At 45.5% G+C, this 19,884-nt stretch overlaps 1 protein-coding gene across 1 annotated transcript; it reads left to right on the forward strand.

Annotated features, from left to right (window-relative positions):
• Positions 1-1,550: 1,550 nt before the first annotated feature.
• On the forward strand, positions 1,551-10,366 carry C1r (complement C1r). The gene is made up of 11 exons (XM_051207921.1): positions 1,551-1,717; positions 2,374-2,602; positions 2,972-3,164; positions 3,515-3,661; positions 3,759-3,955; positions 4,281-4,428; positions 4,628-4,749; positions 6,277-6,355; positions 6,682-6,837; positions 8,999-9,073; positions 9,463-10,366. Coding segments are annotated over exons 1-11 (2,118 nt in total). The 5' UTR covers positions 1,551-1,715; the 3' UTR covers positions 10,233-10,366.
• The last annotated feature ends 9,518 nt before the right edge of the window (positions 10,367-19,884 follow it).

Consider the following 19,884-nt stretch of genomic DNA (forward strand, 5'->3'; position numbering starts at 1 on the left):
ATATATAGTGGTTTTGACTAATTTTCTCTTGTTTTCTACTGGCTAAGTTTTATGTAATAAGCATTTATTATGCTTATTGAATTTTTTATAAAAATATTTTTCCTACTGACAAAGCAAAATACTTACATATATTTGTCTAGATCTATGTAATTGTTTTTATCTCTATATGTACACACAGATTTCAATTTTATTTGAATGTTTGAACAGAGTTGAAGTGGTTTGGACCTGAGGTGATAAGGTCCAGGTTTGGCAATTTTTGGTCAAGGCACATGATGTCATGACAGAATTCAGAGTCCCTGTGATGGGATTGCTTCAGCTGACTTGTTGGACCATCTCCTCTTTACCTATTGTCTCTGCCTCCATTATGCACATGTAACTCGCGCAGCTCTTAGGATACCAACATGCAATTCACTAGACAAGATTCCCACTTCCTTCTCCCTCAGCTTTTGTCTTTCCTGACCTGGCAAGGACATGCGTAGCTCTTATCATGCTAAAATCACGGACCAGTCGTGCCTCTGCTCTAACATGCAAATCTGCTGAAAAAAACATTCCAAACTTTGGTTGTTCCTGTATCTTATGTGTGTGCCTGCTCTCCAGCTACATTCCAAGATGACTGGCCACTGTCCAATGGGAGACTGGCTCCATATTTGTGAGCCCTTAAAATCCACAGTCTGACCCCTAACATAAATAATCCCATAAGCAAACTAGTAGGGGAGAGCGGCTAGGGTGGGGGTACAGGGATGGAAGGTTCGTCTAATAAACATATCAGGGTCGCCCGAAATGTTACAGGAACCAGGAGGCCTCCTCTGAGCCCAAGCCTCCACACAAAGTGACATAAGGTATTTGGTGCTGTGGACACAGGAGCAAAACTTTTGAACAGGACACTATGTCCTTGTGGACAGTACAGCTGTCTGGGGACCTGGTTTCCCTTCTCCATCTACAGCTCCATCCTTTGCTTGAAGCGCTGAGCAATTGTATTCCTGAGGACTCAAATTGACCAGATGCCCAGGAAAAGATGTTTCTCCCCTATGTGTTTGCCCTCTCTTCAAGAAGATCTAAGTTCATTGGCATGCCGGAGTTCCGTGATGGGGGTTGGGTGTGGGGCTCAAAGCCTAGTGTTGTTTTAGCGTCCTTAGAGATAGCAACTCCTCATCCAGGCTCAAATGTCATTCATGAGCAATGCAGGCCAGGGCCCCATGACAACTAAACCTATCCTCCTCCTCCCTCTAGCCATTCCTGCACCATAGCTGCTAGGTTGAGTGGGAATAGCAAGAAGGGAATCAGCAGAAAGTATGGCCTGTAAACATAGCCTCCGCAGGCTGTGATGCCTTTGACGAGGAACCTCAAATAAACCCCAGCCAGCAGCCTCCAGGGAAGTCTCCGAGAAAATGCTAATCAGATTTAGAAACTCTGAACCTCCAGGCTCAAGTCCCTAAAAATTCAGATCCCATTTCCTCCGCCCTTCCCCATGTAGGCCACCAGGTGGCACCAGCAACAGAGATTTCAAAACCAAAACTAAACTGGGAACTCAAATTTTTTTTTTTTTTGTTTATGCAAATGGTTCATTGCCTACAGCATTCCTCCGGGAATGGTCACCCCTCCGCTGCCACAGTCCTTCCCTCCCCCTTCCCTCCTCTGCATGCCCACTCTTTCAACTTACAGTGCCTGAAGACTGTCAGGAGAGTTGAGGACCTAAAGCAAACTGGCCTTGAGACATGTGAGTAAGGCTGATGGGCACCAAGGGAGGAGGGAGGGGCTGGGCATCGAAGGCAAGCATGCTCCCACATTATTCAAAAAAGACGAAAATGGCAGGACGCCATGCCCTCCTTCCTGCAGCTCCCACCTGAAGTGCACGTACACATACAGGGCCACACTACAGTCCTCAGCCCTCCTCCCAGGGACCAGACTCTTAGACAGGAGCTGCAAAGGCCTCTCTTTCCTTGACTCTGGGCTCATAGCAGGGTGACAGTGAGGAATGAGGAGAGACTCCCCTATTGTGTATTTCTCAGACTCTGTGAAGGGTCTCCCAGACACCTTTGTTGAAGCCTTAGGAGCCCTTGCAGAGCTGTCTTCCCCCTCAGTGAGCTGGTCCCAAGCCAGTCCTATTCCAGGAAGAAAAGGAGATGAAAGCGGAAGGCAGAGGAGGCAGCCTAGGGTGGGGGGAGCATGGTGACCTCTGGACTGGACACTGGCCTGGGGTGACACCGAGGTAGCGGTTGCGAAGGCTGCTGCACAGGACCTCTATGTAGTCTAGAATGGTCAGAGGGGAAGGATGGGCAGTTTAGTCACCCCATCTTTGCCCCACAGCAGCCCAAATGGCAAGGGTGCTGCACCCTTCCAGCCTCACAAACACCGCACCCCTCTCTTTAACAGGCAACTCTTCGCCCTCCTTCTGGTGACCCTGTTCTGCAGGGTGGGGGGCTCCATCTACACCCCTCAGAAGCTCTATGGAGAGGTGACCTCCCCTCTATATCCCAAGCCTTACCCCAATGACTTTGAGACAACCACTGTGATCATGGTCCCCAGAGGGTACAGGGTGAAGCTCGTCTTCTGGCATTTTGACGTGGAACCCTCTGAAGGCTGTTTATATGACTATGTCAAGGTAGGAAGGAGTCAGGCGGGAAGGAAGGGAGAAAAGGCTGGGCCATGAGAGAAGCTGGAAATCTGTGCTCTAAACACCCTGGACAATATGCCTGCACCCCATCATTGTACAGCTTTGTAGAAACGCTGGCCTTGAGTCTCTGGTGCCAGCCTAGACTACATAGTAAGATTCTACCCACAAAAAAAGAAAAGAAAAGAAATTAATGCATGATTGAGATAGACAGGGAAGCATCTCCTGGAGATGTCCATAGCATCCAGATCTGACAGATAGTAACATTAGATCATGATCCAATTGGGGGCAAAAGAGAGTTGGCCTGACACATGGGACCAGGCTCCTCAGCAGAGCTCTCGTCTGTCCTTCCTCCGACAGATTTCTGCTGATAAGAAAACTCTAGGGCGGTTCTGTGGCCAGCTAGACTCTCCCCTGGGCAACCCCCCGGGAGAGAAGGAATTCATGTCCCAGGGGAACAAGATGCTGTTGACCTTTCACACAGACTTCTCCAACGAAGAGAATGGGACCATCATGTTCTACAAGGGCTTCCTGGCCTACTACCAGGCTGTGGGTGAGTGGTCCCTGCGGCCAGCCCTTCCTTCTGGCCTCAGCCATACGAGTGGGTCGGGGACAAGCTTGAACCCAAAGGAGCCAGAAGCTTGGTTCTTCTTATTTCTCTCAGCAAGATGGGGTCTGACAACCTGGGCTCTGTTGCCACGGAGCAGTTCCCAGACAGCATTAGGGAGGTGTGGAGGCCAGAAGCAGACATCATTGTCTCCTGGCTTCTGGCACGTGTCTCTTTGAGGAAGAACCATTAGCAGTCTCTGGAAAGAGGCCCCCATGCCCTGGCACAACAGTAGCACATCTGATCCCAGAAGTCTCAGGGTGGGAACTTACCCTTCCCTCTGGAATCCCTTCCAGACCTTGACGAATGTGCACCCCAGTCCAACTCCGTGGAAGGAGACTACCAGCCCCGGTGTGAACACCTGTGTCACAACTATGTTGGAGGCTACTTCTGTTCCTGCCGTCCAGGCTATGAGCTTCAGAAAAATGGACAGTCCTGTCAGGGTGAGGCAGAGTGGGGGTGAGGGGGTGGCAAGGACTGGGAAGGGATTGCTGGGCCAACCTGAGAGCTCTAATGTCCTATCTGGTCCTGCTCTCATAGCTGAGTGCAGCAGTGGGCTGTACACAGAGCCCTCAGGGTATATCTCTAGCCTGGAATACCCTCATCCCTACCCACCGGATCTGCGCTGCAACTACAGCATCCGGGTAGAGCGGGGCCTCACTGTGCACCTCAAGTTCCTGGATCCTTTTGAAATTGATGACCACCAGCAAGTACACTGTCCCTATGACCAGCTCCAGGTACAGCCATATTTCACACTCTCCTTCACGTATCCACGTGGCTGACTCCCTGGGTCCCCTGCTTCTTCCTGGGTCCTCTGGCTGACTGAGACAGGACCACACATTGCTGACCAGCATCACAGTGGTCTAGAACAGCTCCCACCCAACAGTCAGTGGGTCCTGAGTGGGGTTGGGGGAGTGTCTTCATCTACCTGCAGCTGAAAACATATACCAGGCAGGATTCCATCTCTACCACCACAGTCGGCCATGAGGCTGGTACCCAAGAAGCCACGTGGGAGAATGTACCCTGTGGAGATATACCATCAGTCCCCACTCTTCCCATCAGATCTATGCTAACGGGAAGAACTTGGGTGAATTCTGTGGAAATCAAAGACCTCCAGACCTCGACACCAGCAGCAATGCAGTGGATGTGGTGTTCTTCACGGATGAGTCGGGGGACAGCCGAGGCTGGAAGCTGCGCTACACCACTGAAAGTAAGGAGTTTCTGGTAGAGTGTGACTTCCTGGTAAAACTCATGTTTAACATGCATGAGACCTTGGGTCCAATCTTTAGCACCCCCAAGCTGAAATAGGATATCTAAGCACCTCCCTTGCCCGCCAATTATGAGGAAAAGTCGGGAAGAAGGAAGGACAAATGGCTCTGATGTGGCACTCCCTCTGGCCTCACCCACAGCCATCAAGTGCCCCCAACCCAAGGCCCTAGATGAATTCACCATCATCCAGGAACCACAGCCTCAGTACCAGTTCCGGGATTACTTCATCGTCACCTGCAAACAAGGCTACCAGCTCGTGGAGGTAAGAGGTGGGGCTGACAGGAGAGGTTTCCCCGTGTCCCAGGGAGAATGGACAGTCCCAGGGTCAGTACTCTAGACCCGAATGAGGCTGTTGAGGGTGGAGATGAAGTACCAGTCTGCCTGCTGTCCAATCTGACTTCACAGAGAAGGGACTGAGGTTCAAGGCCCACCTGGGCGACAGAGCAAGTTCTGGGCCAACCCGGGTGACTCGATGAGACCCTGTCTCTCTCAAGGTCGAAAGTGAAAAAGAGGGCTGGGGATGTAGCTCAATAGTAGAGTGTTTGCCTAGCATGTGGGCGGCCCTAATTCGATGCCCAGTGCCATAGAGAAGAAAAGAAAGAATCAGCTTTGCCTGAATATTGGAAACAGGGTTTTTAAGAAATCGATGTCTGGGTTCCCTGCTTGAGAATCTAATTCCATTAGGCTGTAGGACAGCCTGAACACTATTTAAAACTACCCCCTGGGGTTTGGATGCACAGCCAAGTTTAAACGCTACAGTACTACTTTAATTACTCACTGTAGGAATAAGAACTCAAAAGTCAGGGTGGACATCACACAGTGGCTGCTGTACGGCAGGGACAAGTACCCAACCCTCTGGAGCTCTTTGATACTGCCTGCCCTGTCCCAGCTTTGCAGACTGACAAAGAAATGCAGTCCAGTAGGCAGGGGAAAAGGGACAGTTGGCAGGTTGTTGGGGACCGTCAGTCTCACTATACAGACCAGGCTCAATTCAAACTCTTTATCCTCCTGCCTCCATTTCCTGAGTCCTGGGATGACAAGTATTTGCCCTGAGACCCATTCTAGCTCTTAGCAAGTTATTTATAGCCAGGTGCGGCGGTGACATACACCTGTTATATGCACTTAGGGAGATAAAGCAGGAAAACCATGCATTAGAGGCCAGCCTGGGCTGCATAGCTAGTTCCAGGCCAGCCTAGGCTATATAACAAGGTCCTGTCTCAAACATTCATGTTCTCCAGTGTCATCAAGAGACTGACACTTTTTGGTCTTGTGCCAGCTGCCCACTCACCATCATGGTGCTGAACGCCTATGAAAGCGGCCGGGTGGCATTAGTATTTTAGGGAGAGCCCTTGACTTTAAGGAAACTGCAATCTAGGAGAGAATGTAGCACAGACTTTGGCTGGGAGGACGTTTCAGGGCAAGAGAGTAAGAAGCAGGGTCTGCTCCGGAAAATGGTCTTTGTTGAGATACCAAAGCTCAATCTGACTTGTTTGTTATTTATTACAATTTTGGGGTGGGGATGGGGCCTAGTGGAAACAGACAAGAACCTAAAAAGAAGATTATTGGGTCTACCAGTTGGCCTTGCTGTGGAGTTCTACTTTCGACTCAGTAACCCATCTGCAGCCTTGGCCTGAGAGCACTAACTAGGAAGGAGGGAGGAGCCACATCTCTCAGCCCCAGCTGTCTAAGAGGTGGACACCACACCTGTCATCGCCCTCCCTCCACTCCGGATGCAGCATGGAAGCGGGGAGTTGTGTGCTGATGGCTGGTCTAATTTCCACTCTGACAGGGAAACCAGGCGCTGCTCTCCTTCACAGCTGTCTGCCAGGATGATGGCACATGGCATCGTGCCATGCCCAGGTGCAAGAGTAAGTCACAAACCGGCTGTGTCTGCCCCTAGGGACCTGCCATCCCTCAGTCTTGAGCCTTGCACTGGGAGGGAAAAAGAATCCAGGCTCTCATCTGCAGGGTCCTGGCCCTCAGCTTGTCCCTTGAAGTTCATGGCCCGCCTCACAAAGCTGAGTTCTCATCTTAGGCATGATGGGCTCTGACAGAATTGAACTTCTCTCCATCCATTGCAAGTGTCTGCCCTACTGACCACACTTCTCTGAGGTTCTCTGAGACAGCTCACATTCCCAAGGAAGTTTCTAGGCAGGTGATCTCCACTCCCTTACAAACTTGTGTTCTCTCTAAGTCAAGGACTGTGGGCAGCCCCGAAGCCTGTCTAATGGGGACTTCCGCTACATCACCACAAAAGGTGTGAACACCTATGAAGCCAGTATCCAATATTCCTGCCATGAACCATATTACAAGATGAAGACCAGAGCTGGCAGTAGCGAGTCTGTGCGAGGTAGGAACTGATGCCCATTTCAGTCCTCAGTGCTCTTTCCAGCTGTGAGGGACACCTTTGTAGACACCTGAAATGTCTTTAGTGGAGTCCTAGGTACTGGCTGAAGGATCCTAAATTACAACGCAAAAAAAAAAAAAATTCAAATAGGTTTGAAGAAATGGGCACCCAAGCTGATGGAAAACAAAGACTCTCATAAGCCACCAGTTCCCTCTCACCACAACGATTACCAATAACAATGCCATCATCCACTGATAGCACCAACACCAGCACAATCACCACCAAAGCCACCACTGACACACCACCAATACCACCATCACCACTGTCACTTCCAACACCAACAGTCACCACCAACACCATAGGCAACACCAATATCACCACCACACTGATATTACCAACATCAACTATCTTCACTACCACATTACCACTGCCACCATCACAATTACCAAAACCAATATCACCATCACTGCCATCAATATTATCATCACCACATCAACAGTCTCCACCATATCCATTCATTAGCAATACCAATAAAAGTCATTGCCACCAACTCTACCATTAATAATAACACTACGCCATCATGACAGCCATCACCATCACCACCATCATACTTAGAGTGCAATGCCCTCTCTAGTCTCCCTCTCTCAGGATGTTATGTTGTGATCTTTTGCATTTAGATTTACTTACTAATTTTCAAACTCATTGTGGGTTGGTTGGTTTATTGTAGTCATAGAGATTGAACCTAGGGCATCTCTTATGCACTCTTACCAGTGAACTATAGTCCTAGCCTGCCATATTGGTTACTATTTTCTCTTCTCTCTTATCCCCACTTCTCAAACTCACTGTATAGCCAAGGATGATTTTAAACACCTAGTTTTCCTTCGTTTATATCCCAAGAGCTAGGATTATAGGTGTATGCCACCACACTTAACCAAAATTTCTCTTTAAATTAAAAAGAAAAAATCCGAGATGAGGATATTGCTCAAGGACAATGCACTTGCCTACCATGTGAGAGTAACTGAGGTACATCTTCAACACTGGAAAGAAGGAAGAAGAAAGGAAAGAAAGAAGGAAGGAAGGAAGGAAGGGAGGGAGGGAGGGAGGAAGGAAAGAAGGAGTTAATGGAAGTTTCTGTCCCTCCCAGTCCTGTAGCTGTTTAGTAGCAAATAAACACACAAAGGCTAATATTAACTAGAAACTGTTTGGCCAATGGCTCAGGCTTCTTATTTGCTAGCTCTTTCTTAATTATTAACCCATTTCTATTAATCTTTGTATCTCCACATGGTCATGGCTTGCTGGCCATGCCTGGGCCTCTTGTTTCCTTGGCAGCTACATGGCATCTCCTTGACTTCTCTGCCTACTACCTTTCTCTATCCCTGTTTGGCTTTTCCACCTGGCTAAATCCTACCTGTACATTGGCCAAAACAGCTTTACTCATCAACCAATAAGAGAAACATGTATTCATTCACAGCATACAGAAGGACATCCCCCATCAGGAAAGAAGGCAGGGGGGAGGGAGGAAGAACTTAATCTTAGTTTCCTTATTTTAACATATAGATAATCTATACTTGAAAGGGTCCCTGTGTTACAATGGGATAATGCAGATAAAATACTCAGTAACAAATATGGCAGGGTACCAGCAATCAGAAGGTGTAGCTACTGCTGGGTGTGGTGCTGCACTCCTGGAATGCTGGCACTTGGGTGACTATGGCAGAAGGATGGAGAGTTCAAGGCCAGCTTGAGCTTCATAGCAAAGTCAAGGCCAGCCCGTGCTGAACACTGAAACCTGAAGAGAGAGGTACAGGAAGGAAGGACTAGCATTGTTATCTATAATCCTGCTTCCCAGATGCTTCACTGGTAAGCTTTGGCTAGCTTCCTCCCATGTGTGAGTCGACTTTTACAAATGGGTGTCACCCCAGATACATATAGTTAAGTATTCTGACTTTTTTCACTCAACAATAAGGCAAAATGTGTGTGTGGAGTCTGTTAACACATTTATATGTCCATATAGATTGGAATCAGTTAACTTTGATCCATGATATATATGGTGGCCCTTCTCTCCAACTCCCGATATAACAGCCTTAGCCTTAGTGTTCAATGGCCTCTGCTGCCTGCTTCCTAGCCCATCACCTCCAGCCTTGACTCTACCTCCTTTTGTCTGCAGGGTTATACACCTGCACAGCCCAGGGCATTTGGAAGAATGAAGAGGAAGGAGAGAAGATGCCCCGGTGTCTGCCAGGTAAATACCGGGTGATCCCAGGCCTTAGGAGAAGTGTGGTACAGAGAAAGGAAGTCAAGTGAAGCAATGCCTCAGCCCAAAGTGAAAGCCCGGTGAGGAGGAAGGAGAAAAGAGCCAGAATGAGGGTCCCAGGAGAGAGGCAGAAAAATCTAAATTAGTCACACGGTCTAGTGCGCAGACAAGGAATCAGAGAGTAAAGTCAGAAATTCGGGGAAGGAATAAATAAGAATAAGGGAAGTTCGCCAAGAATGGGCTATAGGAAGATAAAGGAAAAAAAAAAAAAAAAGAGTCAAGAGCAACAAAGAGAGAGAAACTGAGCCAAAGAAGGAAGAAGAGAGGGCGGGACCTGGGGCTGACTGGTCCTCATCCCGATTCCCGTCTCCTTACAGTGTGTGGGAAGCCTGTCAACCCTGTGACACAGAAGCAGCGTATCATCGGAGGGCAGAAAGCCAAACCTGGCAACTTCCCCTGGCAGGCATTCACCAACATCCATGGGCGAGGGGGCGGGGCCCTGCTCGGAGACCGCTGGGTCCTCACCGCAGCCCATACCATCTACCCCAAGGAACAAAACAAACAAAGCAATGCCAGTAAAGATGTTTTCCTGGGCCACATAAATGTGGAAGAGATCGAAAAATTGGGACATCGCCCTGTCCGTAGGGTCATCATCCATCCCGACTACCGCCAAGATGAACCTAACAATTTTGAAGGAGACATTGCCCTGCTGGAACTGGAAAACAGTGTCACCCTGGGTCCCAACCTCCTCCCCATCTGTCTCCCTGACAATGAGACCTTCTATGACAAAGGCCTCATGGGTTATGTCAGTGGCTTTGGGATAACAGAAGATAGAATCGCTTTTAACCTCAGGTTTGTCCGTCTTCCCATAGCTGATCGAGATGCATGCCAGAGATGGCTCCAGACAAAAAAGAGTAATGATGTATTTTCTCAAAATATGTTCTGTTCTGGGGACCCAACTCTAAAGCACGATGCCTGCCAAGGGGACAGTGGAAGTGTGTTTGCAGTCAGGGACCGAGATCGTGATATCTGGATTGCCACAGGCATTGTGTCCTGGGGCATTGGGTGTGGTGAAGGATACGGCTTCTACACCAAATTACTCAATTATGTTGACTGGATCAAGAAAGAGATTGGAGAGGAAGACTGACCTCAGTGTTCACTAGGTCAGAATCTAGTGTGTAGTGAACAAAATAATTATCTGACCAATTGTTGATAACCACTATGATTCCATATTAAAATCACAGACAGTACATAGAATAAACTCTCTTTTCTATAATCCCATCAACATTCTGCTGTTTTGTTTTCAACATAGTTTGACTATGTAGCTAAGGCTGGCCTAAAATTTCCACTCTTAATGTTGGGCTGGAGAGATGGATTGTTCTTGCAAACAACATAGTTAGTGCACCCACGTCACATGGCTCACAACTGCCCCTGACCTCAGCTCCACAGAGGCCCAAGGCCTTTGGCCTCTTCAGACACCTGCACACACCCACACATATATTCACATAATTAAATACTGTTCTACATTTTGCCTTGATTGTATGATGTGAAGAAAGTCCTGGTTTTTCTTTAGTGTGCTTGCAAACTGACAGTTTTTAAAACAATTGTCTTCTTCTCGATACATTTTCCTTGAGGGAGGACTGGTGTGAACTTGTGTCTACAAGTCCAATCACTAATCATCTGAGACAAGTTCTTACTCTATTTCCCAAGCTGGTCTCAAATTTAGAGGCTCAGAAGTTCTCCATCCTCAGCATCCCTAGAGCTAAAGCTACAGTTGTGCGCCACCATGCCCAATTTACTAAAAACATTTTGAAATAAACAGTGCTCTTTCTTTTAAATTTTTGTTTATCATGTATGGGTGCTTTGCCTGTGCACCACATTTGTGCAGTTCCCCCAGAAACCAGAAAAGGGCACTTGATCCCTTGAGGCCAGAGTTACACGTGATGGTGAGCTGCTGTGTTGGTGCTGGGTACAAACCCTGAAGAGTAGCCAGCGCTCATAAACACTGGGCCATCTCTCTAGCCAGATCTTTCCTTTTTTAAGGCAATTGTTTTGTGACTAATGCGCTTATTCACCAGAATAAGAAAATAATTTCCTCTGACTAAAAAAAATTGATGATTCACCAGGTGTGGTTCATGTCTGTAATGCCAAGCATTCAAGAAGTAGAGGCAGTAACAGGTTTTCTGTAACTCGATGATAATAGAGTTCTCTGAAGATGCAGTGAGCCAGATCAAGCTGAATTGAAAAAGTAAAAGAACAGGGTTATTTGAGCAAAGCAACTCCAGGGTGAACCTCTCAGTCCCAGCCAGAGAAGTCACACGGCAGAACAAAAGCAGGGAGCTTATATACCCTGTAAGTTAGGGGTGATGATGTGTCCTCCACAAACTGGGTTTGTGCCCAAGTATGCTCGAAAGCTGACCACTTTAGGTGGGGTCTTAGGCTGCTGGCAACTTCGGGGAGGAGCTGCTGCAGCCACCAAGAATGTAGAACTGGGCTTTCTGGTGGCTTTTTGGTGGCTTTTTGGTGGAGATTCTCTGAGAGGGCAGGGTTTAGAGAGAGGGATGGGGCTTTCCTGATCGAGCAAAGGTGAGCTGCAGATTCCAGCTGAACTGTTAGGGTCCATGAGAAGTTCCATGAAAGACTGCCAGTCACATGTGCAATCAACAAGAGCATTTATTAATATTAACAACTTGTCGGGGTCCAAACATCTGACAAAGTGGCAAGTGGCAACTCCCCCCCGCCACTTGTAAGCAGGGTTAGGAGAATTCCAGGGAAGAGAGTTTAGTCTGGGAGCCTATTGGTAGGTTTAAACAAAAGTTCATAGGATTGGTAGGTGTCCCTAGTGGTCAGGGACTTTGCAGTGGCAGGGTAGGGAAAGCTATCTTTAGCTCTCAGACAGCTCTCGGGCCTGCTGATTGATTGCCCCTGAGTTGTGGTTCTTCTAAGAGAACTTGTTCAGCTCCAGCCACCTTCAGCAAACTAAAACTAAGTCCTGGTCCCTAACAGGGGCTATTAGAACCCTGTCCTGGCTCTGGTGTGGCTCCACGGCCCTCTCAAACAGGCAGGAGAAGCACAAATCCCAAGTTATTATACATGGCTGCATGGCTAGTTTGAGGCCAAGTCACATAAGACCTGTTTCAAGGGAGTGGGGAGGAAAGGAAAATGTTCTGAAGGGAATCTCTTTAAAAGTCAGGAAGTAAACAACTCAAAAGCTGCAGGAAGTCCCTGACATTGGCCAGATGAACCAGCCTGCTCTCTCCCCTGGTCACACAAGCAATGGGGACAGCAGAGGCCACTCAGACCAGCCAAGCTGCCTGGAAGGGGCTCGGCTGAGCAGAGATGCCTGCAAGTCCTGTAGGGAGTTCCAGGATTCCAGTTTTCATGAGCTGCCGCTCATGCTGGGGTCAACTTTCAGCAATGTGGTTGCTTTTCAGTCATTCTTATTCCTGCAAGCAACCCCAGGCCCATACTCCTATAAGTAACCCCTCTAACGTCATTAGTTCACAATTAAACTTGGAGGATATCCTGACTTTTGTCTGTCATTAATTCTCTATCTAGGGAGAGTAAATGTTAGTACCACACAAGTTCCTTCCTTCCCAAACCTCTCCCTATTTAGAAGGATCCCAACCTCATCCTTAAGAACAAACAGTACAAAGCGGGGTGGAGAGATGGCTCAGGGGTAAAGAGCACTTGCTCTCGCAGATGACCTGGGTTCAGTTCTCAGCATCCATGTGGTGGCTCTCAACCATCTGTAACTCGAGTTCCTCCAGTTCGAGAGGATCTGATGCCCCCTTCTTGCCTCTTCAGGCACCAGGCATGCATGTGGTAGGTACACAGGAGATCAGGCAGCTCTAAGCCCTGCCTGTGCTGAGCATCAAGAACATAACAACAGCGCCTGGATCGTTTAATCTCATCACTTGGGAAGCAGCTGCAAGGGAATCTCCACAGTGAGTTCCTGGTCTACATCAGGAGTGCCAGGACAACCTAGGCTACATAATGAGACAGTGTCTGAGAAAAAAAGAAAAGAAGAAAACAAACAAACCAAACCAACCAACTGTAGTGAGATAGTCCTTCTGTGGCACTGACCACGCCCGTTGGGGGTGGAGCCATGGGCGGAAGTGACCTGTGGAAGGAGGTCACAGAGAGGGCCGGGAAAAGCTCTCTTGCTGGCATGACTCGGACAGGAGAGCATCGGGTAGAATTTCCTGGTGTTCATCTGTCTAGGTTGTAAGTTATTTCTCCCTGAGTAAACATCTGTTCGGCCTACTAGTTTATCCTGATCCTTATTTAACCGTGATAACCAACTAAGAACACAAAAATGCAATTTTTTAGAAGATGGCTCAGGGACTGAAGAAATGGCTCATTGGTTAGAGCACTAGCTGCTCTCTCAGAAGACATGGGTTTGATTCCTAGCACTCACACGGCAGCTTACAACCACTTGTAAGTCCAGTCCCAGGGATCTAATGGTCTCTTCTGTACCATGTGTGAACATGCAAAAACACCATACATATAAAATAATAATAAAACCTTTTTTTCCTTGTAGCCTTGGTTATCTAGGAGCTCACTTTGTAGGCCAGGCTGGCCTCCAACTCACAGAGATCCACCTGCCTCCACCTCCCAAGTGCTGGGATTAAAGGTGTACACCACACTGCCCAGCTCCTACAAAGGTCTTTAAAATGGCTTAAATTATCTCCCATATTATGAAATAGATTAAGTAACTTATTTTTTATACAAAATAAGAAAATAAAATGAAACAAATTTGGGTCTAGCAAGATAGGTTAGTAGGTAAAAAGAGCCTACTGCCAAGCCTGAAGACCAGAGTTCAAATCCTGGAAGCCATACAATGAAAGGAGAAAGCTAAGCTTTGACTTCTATCCATGTGTCATGGTGAGTGAACACACACACACACACACACACACACACACACACGTAAAAAGAAAAAACAGGTTAATCTAAGCCACCTGTATATTGTCCTTTTTAAAATTATTTTTGGAAAAGATGTATTTTTGTTTTGTGTATGAGTGTGTATGTATGTGTGTATGTGTATGTGTGTGTATGTATGTGTGTATGTGTGTGTATGGAGGAGGAGTGTGTGTGCACCATGGCACAGGTGTGACAGATAGTCCTAGTTAGGGTTTATGTTGCTGTGAAGAGACACCATGACCACAGCAACTCTTATAAGGAAAACATTTAACTGGGATGGCTGCCTTACAGTTCCATAGGTTCAGGCCACCATCATCATGGCTAGGAGCAGGATGGCATGCAGACAAACGTGATGCTGGCTACAGCTTGACCAGAAGGCAACAAGAAATGCACTCAAACACTGGGTGGTGTCCTGAGCATAGGAAACTGTAGGTGAAGATCTTCTGTCCCATCAGCTGGCTCCTCAAATAACCACACAGAGACTTAATTATAAATGTTCAGATGATATCTTAGACTTGTCTCCAGCTAGCTCTTACAACTTTAAGTAACCCATTTTTATCAATCTGTGTGCTGCCCCAAGGTCCATTTACTTCATCTATGAACTCCCCATGTTGCTTCTTCTTAGTCTCGCTCGAAACTCCTCAGACTCTGCCATTCTTCCCAGTATTCTCTCTGCCCAAAAAATCCTGCCTACCTATTGACCAATCGGATTTTATCAACAATGAGAGCAACACATTTTCACAGTGTACAGAAGGGCCATTCCACAGCATTTCCCCTTTTTTGTCTACATAAAAAGGAAAGGTTTTAATTTTAACATAGTTACATACAACAAAACAGTTATGAAGTAAGAATTACAGTTATAACATCCAGTCCATTTGCGTTCGGCAAATTTAGAGAAAATATTCTATTATTTATCTTATCTTTGTGAGTCTAAGTTTTATACCTTTTTCTTTTTCATAACTAAGGAAAACTTTAAGCCTAATTATTTAGTCTTTAACTCCATCAAAAACCCAGAAGGGTGAAATGTTACCTAACAACAGGGACATCTGGCTGCCTAGACAGTCACCCAGAGTTCTTTCATAACATTGGGGCACCCAACTTTGACGTACAGGCCTAGTATATCTGACAGACATTTCTGAGAAGCAGGTAACTGTAAAGGACTGCCCTACCTTGTCTTGATAAAGTTTAGCAGTCGCTTTTTTTTTTTTTTTGCTACATGTTGGTCAAGTTTGGACATTGTACTATCAGCAACTGAGGTAAGGGCAGTTTCTTTGCCCAAATGGCTAGCTTTGGCCATGAAGAAAGCAAACTCCACAAGGAGTTTCTTCAAGGCCCATCATCCTCTTTTGAAGCGAATTGATGCTGTCAGGAGCAGATATGTCTCACTGTCAAGAAAAGCCTTATTAGGTTTATTAAACACATTAAATGTCATGTTCTATAGGTCTTTGAAGTATTTGAAGAGCATCTATCTAAATATATCTGTGAATGACCTTGAAAACATACCTAACACGACAATAAGTTTGACTATTATAGATGACTATTAATCTGTATTTCTTAATTATACATTACAATTTTAATGAGCTGCATAAACACAATACCCCAAACAAGAGTAGAAACATATATAAAGTATAACAAAATTAACTTTTAATTTGTATCAATAAACCAAAATTCAGATCAATGTAAAACATTTTGAGATTAGTAACTTTTTCAATTAATGCAGATTCAATAATCTATCCTTTTATTCCATCATTTCTATATTCTATACCCTTCTTTTCTTTCAGAAAGAGATCTTTGAACTTAATGCTTCTTTTCAGCTTTTTTTCCTATGACCAATAATAACTTGTAACTCTTCCCCCCTTAAATAATTACAAACATCCATAACCCTTCTTTTGGGAATGTGGACGTTGATTTTTTTTTCTAGACTGCTTCCTGTTGTTTGGGGGCACTGGCATCTTTGGGGGAACTTGAGGAAGTCAGAATAATGATTAAGTCTTGGCTGGAGAAGACTATGAGGTTGGACCATCTCAGCCAGCAGCCTTAAAGCTGTTTTGGATGCAGAACTCTGAGGAGAGTACAACAGAGGCATTTGAGATGCTGGATCACATGGGCCATTCATTTTCCTTAGTGTCTGGTCCCCTTCTTCTGAAAATACATAAACTTTTAAAAGTAACATGCATATCTGTATTAATACAAGTATAAACTGTGTTGTATACAAGTTAGCCAAAGATGATTTTTTTAAAAAAATGTTTGAAAAGGTAAAATATACGTTACATGTTTTGCAGGGGTTTTTTAGGTTTATTTCTTTATGTCTATAGCCAATCACACTTGATCATCTTCAACTTTGAAAGAATCCACAGCCTTTCATTTTCTGTGGGAAGAAAGCATAATCTCTTCCCCAAAGCAGCATACCTTTTGACTTCGATTTTGAAGTTAAGACATTAAAAAAAAAAAAAAGAAATGTAGGTTGGTTTAATCCAGCTATTTACATAATCCAATGTGTCTTAGCAGCTGTCATTCCTTCATCAGCAATCAGAAAATTCAGACTAACAAACACAAAACAAAAGGACCCAGACTCTCTGTGTATTTCCCATCTTTATGTGGCTTATTATATTTTTATCACTTTATTCCTATTTTAAGGACTTTATCATTTTTACACTATTTTTTCTATGACTGCCTATACCAATTTTCTTTTCTCTCCAGTCCTATGTACATTTTTAAACACACTGTAGCCCATTTAGAGGTTTGTTTGGTTTTGTTTATTTTGTTTGTTTGTTTGTTTGTTTTCTGTGTAGATCTGTCTTTACTGCATTATCTATAATATTTTCTGTCTATGTGAGCAAAACTTAAACCCACCATGTGGCTTAGTTCATGGCATCCTGGTGGGGCTCACTCTGGCAGCTCAAACCCACAGGCAATGGTTGGGTATGTGAGTCATGAGACTAGGAAGCCATGTTTGGCTCTATTTTTGTGTATTTGGAACTTTTCCCAAGCTTTTTTAGGTTTTATATGGAACTACGTGGCCTTGCCCCACATTGGAATATCATTTGTAGATGGAATTTTTGTGTCCTGCCCGCCAGCTCCCCAAATAACCACACAGAGACTTAATATTAATTTTAAATGCTCAGCCAATAGCTTAGGCTTGTCTCCATCCAGCTCTCACAACTTAAATTACCTGATTTTTATTAATCTATGTGCTGTCCTGAGGTCCATTTATCTCATCTATGAACTCACTATATTACTTCTTCTGGCTCAAGACTCCTCAGACTCTGCCCTTCTTCCCAAGATTCTCTTTGCCCCCAAAATCCTGCCTTACCATCAGCCAATCAGCTTCTTATCAACAATGAGAGCAACACATTTTCACAGTGTACAGAAAGATTATTCCATGGCTGGAAATTTCAAAGCCCACCCCCACAGTGACACACTTCCTCCTACATGGCCACACTCACTCCAACAAAATCACACCTCCTAATAATGCCACTCTCTATGATATTATGGGGGCCACTACATTCAAACTGCCACACAGACAGAGAATGATTTACAGGAGTAAATGATCTTCTACACCCTGGGGATTGAACTCAGGTATTCCGACCACATGGCCATGTGTGTGCCCTCTCCCTGGAAGCCTTTTTTTTTTTTTTTTTTTTTTTCCTGTTTTTATTTTGATATGGTCTCACTAAGCTTGGGCTGGACTTGAACTTATGCTTAGCTGAGGCTGCCTTTGAACTTTGGATGCTTCTACCCCAGCCTCCTGAGTGGCTGGGGTGGTTAGCCTACACCACCCCTTTCCAGCATGGAGGGGATTCTCTCACAGGCACCTCAGCTCAGGAGCAAAGGTTAAAAGCCCAAGCTGGAGTTTGTCACTGGGAGGGTGTCAACTTTTTCTGTTAACTTCTCAGTCTTAACACCAGATGTGGTGACACACACACCTGGGAGACTGAAGTATGAGGACCAGAAGCTCAGTGTCCTTGGCTATATCGGAAGTCAGAGGCCATCCTAGACTACGTGAGACCCTGCCTCAAAAAAAAAAGTATCAGAGTTAGAGTTCATTTTTGCTGTTATCTCAAATAGCAAAAGAAAGGAAATGCTCCATCACAGATCTCTCTTCTCAGGTTTTTGTTTTTTGTTTGTTTTTGTTTTGTTTTTTATGGTTTTTATTTCGTTTTTATTTATTTTATATGTATGGATGTTTTGTCTGCATGTGTGTCTGTGCATCATGTGTGTGCCTAGTGCTGGCAGAAATCAGAAGGTCATCAGATGCCCTAGAACAGGAGTTACAGAGAGTTGTGCACAGCCATGTAGGTACTGGGAATTGAACCCTGATCTTTGGAAGAGCAGCCAGTGCTCTTAACCTCTGAGCCATCTCTCCAGCCCTGTTTCTCATGGATTTGTTATTGCTGTTGTTTGTTTGTGTGTTTATCATGTTCTGCTTTACTTTGTGAGACAAGGTCTAGAGTCTAATTCTGTAGCACAAACTGGCTTTGAACTCACTCTGTAAGCCCGCCTGGAAACATGCTCCAAGTCCTCCTGCTTCGGCTCCCTGGGTAGCTGGGGTTGACAGGCCACCAGACCCAGCAAACTGTTTTGCAGTTCTGGTTAACTGGTGATGTGTTTACCTTTGAGGCTAAGTGAACTTTTGAGCTTAACTATTTTTCTCTCTGCAAGATCAGAGTCCTTTCTTGATAAGCTCCAAACACTCCTGCTCAGTGGCAAACTGTTCTGAAAGCTGCCTCTCACAGCAGACAGGCCAGAGCCCTGCCCCCACCTCCAGATTCTTTTTCTTTTTGTTTTGTTTTGTTTTTTTTTTTTTTTTTTTTTTTTTTTTTTTGGTGTTTGGTTTGTTTTCATTTTGTGGGGCTTGGGATTGAACTCAGAACCTTGCGCTTGCTAGGCAAGTACTATACTGCTGAGGCAAACTCCATCCATATTATTATTTTAAAAGTGTGTGTGTATGTGTGTGTTTGGCCACACATGCACACTGTGTCACTGTGTGTGGAGGGCAGAGTACAATGTTGAGAAATCAGTTGCCTTCCACAGATCTTGGGCTGGAACTCAGAGATTACACTCTCCAGCCCTGGACTCATTCTCAACCCTTAGTCCTCATGAAAATAGGGCAGACCCCATGTTTTCAGCTTTCAAACGGCTGTGTTTCTGCTGGGGATGTAGCTCAGCTGGCAGAGTGTTTGCCTAACATTCTTGAAGCCTTGGGTTCAATCCTCAGCACCGCATAAACCAGGCCTGGTGGTGTACACTGGCAATCCAGCACTCAGAAAGTGGAGGCAGGAGGACCAGAAGATAAAGGTCATCCTTTGCTACATAGTTCTCGCCCTGTATTAGGAACTGAGACAGAACTCAGTGCAAAATTACAGTTATGAATGTAATAAAATGAGAATAAAATTAAATTTATTGTTGGGAGTCCCTAAGACCACCAGAAATGTGTTTTCCCATGGTGGCAACCACAGGTTGAAAAATGCTGCCCTATCTTTTTTTTTTTAATTGCTGTGTTTCAGGACTGGAGTGTATCTCATATCTCTGTGGTAGACCACTTGCTTAGCACATGAGACCTTTGGATCTGATGCCCAGCACAGCAAGTCAATACACACATACTAGATGTGTTGGCCCAGACCTGTAATCCTAACATTCGGGGAGACTGAGGCAAGGGAACAATAAACTCCAGCCGCATAATGAGTTAAGACAGTGTAGACTACATAGTGAGAGCTTGTCACACAAAACCCTTATCTGACAGTCCTTTGTCATCACGGCATTCTTGGGAAGGACATTTCATTTTGCTCCAGCTTTCTTCCCTAGAAAGAGTCAGGGAAGCTCGCTCAGAACTTGTGGCTGTCACATTTTGTCAATCCATAGAGTTCAATCCAATT

This window comes from Phodopus roborovskii, unplaced genomic scaffold (assembly GCF_943737965.1).
Source record: "Phodopus roborovskii unplaced genomic scaffold, PHOROB, whole genome shotgun sequence".
In the NCBI taxonomy this organism is placed as follows: Eukaryota; Metazoa; Chordata; class Mammalia; order Rodentia; family Cricetidae; genus Phodopus; species Phodopus roborovskii.

Coding starts and splice junctions, on each gene's coding strand:
- C1r (XM_051207921.1), top strand. Junction 3,662..3,758: donor AAATGGACAGTCCTGTCAGG/GTGAGGCAGAGT, acceptor CTGCTCTCATAG/CTGAGTGCAGCAGTGGGCTG. Junction 4,750..6,276: donor AAGGCTACCAGCTCGTGGAG/GTAAGAGGTGGG, acceptor CCACTCTGACAG/GGAAACCAGGCGCTGCTCTC.